Source organism: Opisthorchis viverrini, assembly GCF_000715545.1.
Source record: "Opisthorchis viverrini unplaced genomic scaffold opera_v5_4, whole genome shotgun sequence".
NCBI classification, from domain to species: Eukaryota; Metazoa; Platyhelminthes; class Trematoda; order Opisthorchiida; family Opisthorchiidae; genus Opisthorchis; species Opisthorchis viverrini.
This window is the reverse complement of record NW_008751660.1, coordinates 4,957-8,261: the sequence shown is the minus strand read 5'-3', so window position 1 is coordinate 8,261 and position 3,305 is coordinate 4,957. Positions and strand designations below refer to the sequence as shown.

General features: G+C 45.7%; 1 protein-coding gene across 1 annotated transcript in view; it reads right to left on the bottom strand.

Annotated features, from left to right (window-relative positions):
* Positions 1 to 1,988, bottom strand: part of T265_00393 (hypothetical protein) — a gene marked incomplete at both ends in the record, with an annotated part of 37,149 nt that extends 35,161 nt beyond the window's left edge. The window contains 4 exons of the mRNA XM_009164166.1: positions 1,375 to 1,477; positions 1,519 to 1,594; positions 1,686 to 1,771; positions 1,811 to 1,988. Coding sequence (XP_009162430.1) covers positions 1,375 to 1,477; positions 1,519 to 1,594; positions 1,686 to 1,771; positions 1,811 to 1,988 — 443 coding nt within the window. The remainder of the gene's footprint in view (positions 1 to 1,374; positions 1,478 to 1,518; positions 1,595 to 1,685; positions 1,772 to 1,810) is intronic.
* Positions 1,989 to 3,305: the final 1,317 nt, after the last annotated feature.

Below are 3,305 nucleotides of genomic sequence, written 5' to 3'. Positions count from 1 at the left end.
ACATTCTTCAATGGAAGTACCTGTTACACAACCGAAAACACGCTTTCTAACTGCCTCGTTACGGATTCGCCGACACCAACCCACACGAGTTATGGTTCTGAGACAACGATTGTCGAACACCTGAAGACGTCTCAGGTCCGCTGCTCGAATAGGCCAAGTCTCACAGCCATACAACAAAACAGCCCGTACTGTAGCTTGATAGACACGTCCCTTCAGATTCAGGGATAAACCATTCTGACGCCATAGGTGTCTGAAGTTAGCAAACGCGGCCCGAGCCTTGCAGATTCGTGCATTCACCTCATCTGTCACACTACAACCAGAACTAATACAACTTCCACAACTTCCAGTACCTCTCCCTGGATTCTAAGCGGCCTAAACATGAGGACGATCAGGGTCCTTGACCAGGCTTTGGTCAAAAAGCCACCTAGAATCAGCGGTGGTTGGAGTAAGACCGTCAAAGCATTGTGGATTTTTAAGGAGCAAGCTGTCGCACATGTTCCAGCCCATAATCTGGAGGACCGGGAGACTGTTAGTCAGACCACTCAACATTAACCAACCTGGTGTGGGAAGCGTTATGGAAGTGCGAAAACCGTCACACCACGGTAAGGTCCAGTATCTTCGTGGTTATTAAAGAGTAAGTACATGCAGACAAGTCCGACGTTGGATGTCATGGGGTTTAGATAAGTAGTCTTCCGGAGCTGTAAATTTCCTGTTGAATTTGTCAAGTAGCATAAACGAAACTATCATTATGGGTGTGGTCGCTACGAGGGCGAGCGATGTATATGGAGGTTTTGTGATGATAGGAAGTAGTCCCACGATTGATCTCCCGGATCAGTTTTACAAAAGTATCTCTAACCCGTTTGAACTCTTGAGGATGCCAAATCTACGGGTGAAACGGTTTTCCAGTGTAACAGAACGACCATCCTGAAAACCAACTAGACTAAATATGTGAAATGCACACGATAAGCTCACGAGTCAAAGACATTAAACAGGTGACTTCGGGGATAGCCAAATAAATCAGTGTTTTGTTGAGTAAAACTACTAGGTTGTGAGAAAGTATGACCAACGTTGAACTGCAGGGGAGGAATGCAAAAATTCGTAACCTCGAGATAGCTCAGTGGTTAAGGCGCCAGATTAAAGGCCGGAAGTCCCGTGGTTCGAACCCAACCGCAGCCTCTCGACTGCTCCAGTCTAGACTTGGGCAACCTAGCAGAATTCCAGCCCTCGTGCTCCCTTCCGTTGACATGACAGTTAGGAACCGAAAGTACGCTACAGCTGGACGCTTACACTCTTCAGGATAAATCAGGCAGATCAGAATATCCACAGAACGCGCAAAACGGATGGGGGGAAAGCTACATCAGAATCAGAACTTACCCGCGTTTAACTTTGCAGAAATCAAAAGCCATAGCTCGATAGGAGGATATCTTCTCGCTGATATACCGCGAATAACGGCGGATGAACAATGACATCTCGTAGGCTAGAGTGCAACAGATGTAAATCGGTACATAATTTACTTACATTGCGCACTGCTTTTGTCATTGAAGTTCGGCAGATTCATTGGACAGTTATTGGAAGCAAGATAATGCGAAAATTTCTAGACAAGTTATCTGGAAAGGTGAAAAACATGCCTCATTTCCAAAGTTCATCAGATTATGAGTTGTGATCAAGGCCTTGAATACAATCACCCAGGATTTTTCTTGTGTACGCTCCACAAGCAATCCAGCAAGAAGTGGAATAGATACATTCGGTTCATTACTGCAGTTGACGAGATCTAGAAATAAAATGAGCGTGAGCAGCACAAACGAATTACAGTCTATGTGTTTTTTCTTCGGGGCTCCGATCTCCTCCGTCGTTGCTTTCGCCACAACTTTACCCAGACCGGATCCTGCAAGACTATATTTGGCTTGTGTGACCCGGTCCATTAAACTTTGACCCGTTCCACTGCCAGCTAACTGTTTTACCACCTTACTGGCGGCCTTCGTCGTCATCTTCACTTAGTTTCAATAGGACTGAAATAAAAAGGATGAATCAACAATGAACAACAAAGTCCAACAATCTTGCTGCATTTCACCTGCGACCTTGTTGCAGATGATTTGATGTTTTCTAGATCGATGTCTGACCTATCGTCCTATTTGGTGTAACTGTTCGGTTAACGAACAGTTCCGTGGAGTTTGATAGTAATGACTTTTATATTTCTCTGCCAAGTTATTGCTTGGACCCCGGGCTCGTTTCCACCATCCACGCAGTTACGTGAAAAGGGCTCTCCGAGGAATTCGGCCAATTGCAATTGACAGCACGTGACCAAGCCCGTGCTACCTGTGGAGTGTGATCGGTTCGTTTACCTGGAGCGACCTAATTTTTCTGCAAACCACCTGACGTACTTCATCATCACTGGTTCGGTGTTCCCGTTAGACTATGACAATGCTCCAAAGAAACCGACTTTCAAAAACTGAACTTTTTTCTAAAGCCCTCAGCGCAAGATCATGAGATATTGGAGTGCACTGCGGCACTGTACACTCGATTTCAACAGTGAAAACTTGCCACGTGCCTTCACACGTACGCAAAGTTAGCATACAGCACTTCAGGGAAGGCCAAACATTTATGGAGAGCACCTTCACTCCAAGCCTATAGAGTCAAAGAAAGCTTCCTAGTCACACAAGGCGACCGTTGTCGGTTGCTGGAAACAATGTTGCTATCCACCGTCTATGGAAGGGCAAACAGGTGATCAATGAATCATCCTAAAGGACGAAACTCAGCTTGGATTTCACGTATTTGCCTCTAGCTGTTTTATCTCAACCTCCGACGGATGAGATCGGCGACCACCTTCGATGGAAAAACCAACCAGCTGATGCAAAGATGGTTTTCAGATTGTTCGCGCACTCCTTTTGGAGATAAACATTATCGTTAATGTATTCCATTCTGTGGACATTTCCTCTTCAAACCACATAACACCAATAAGTTTCAACAAATTATTTAGATAGTCCCTGCACAAAAGAGAACTGCTTACAAATCGTCCGGGTCTGGCGCTCTCTTACGTCAGGAAACTTCCGGTTAGTACGCGGCCGGCGTACGCAATCAGAAATCTCGAGCTCCATCAATTTACTCGCCTACGAAAGTTTTCTTTCTATTGCCTCATGACCTGTTCTCAGCCGATGTCGCTACACCTCTCTCGTCCGCTTTTCGACCTCATTTCTGACGCCGATCCTGTGCCAGCAGGGAGAGTGTCAGTTACCGCAAAATCTCAAAATATATCTGCGGTTATTAGCCATATATCAGGGCCGTGCTTTCCACCCTAAACCTTTGTA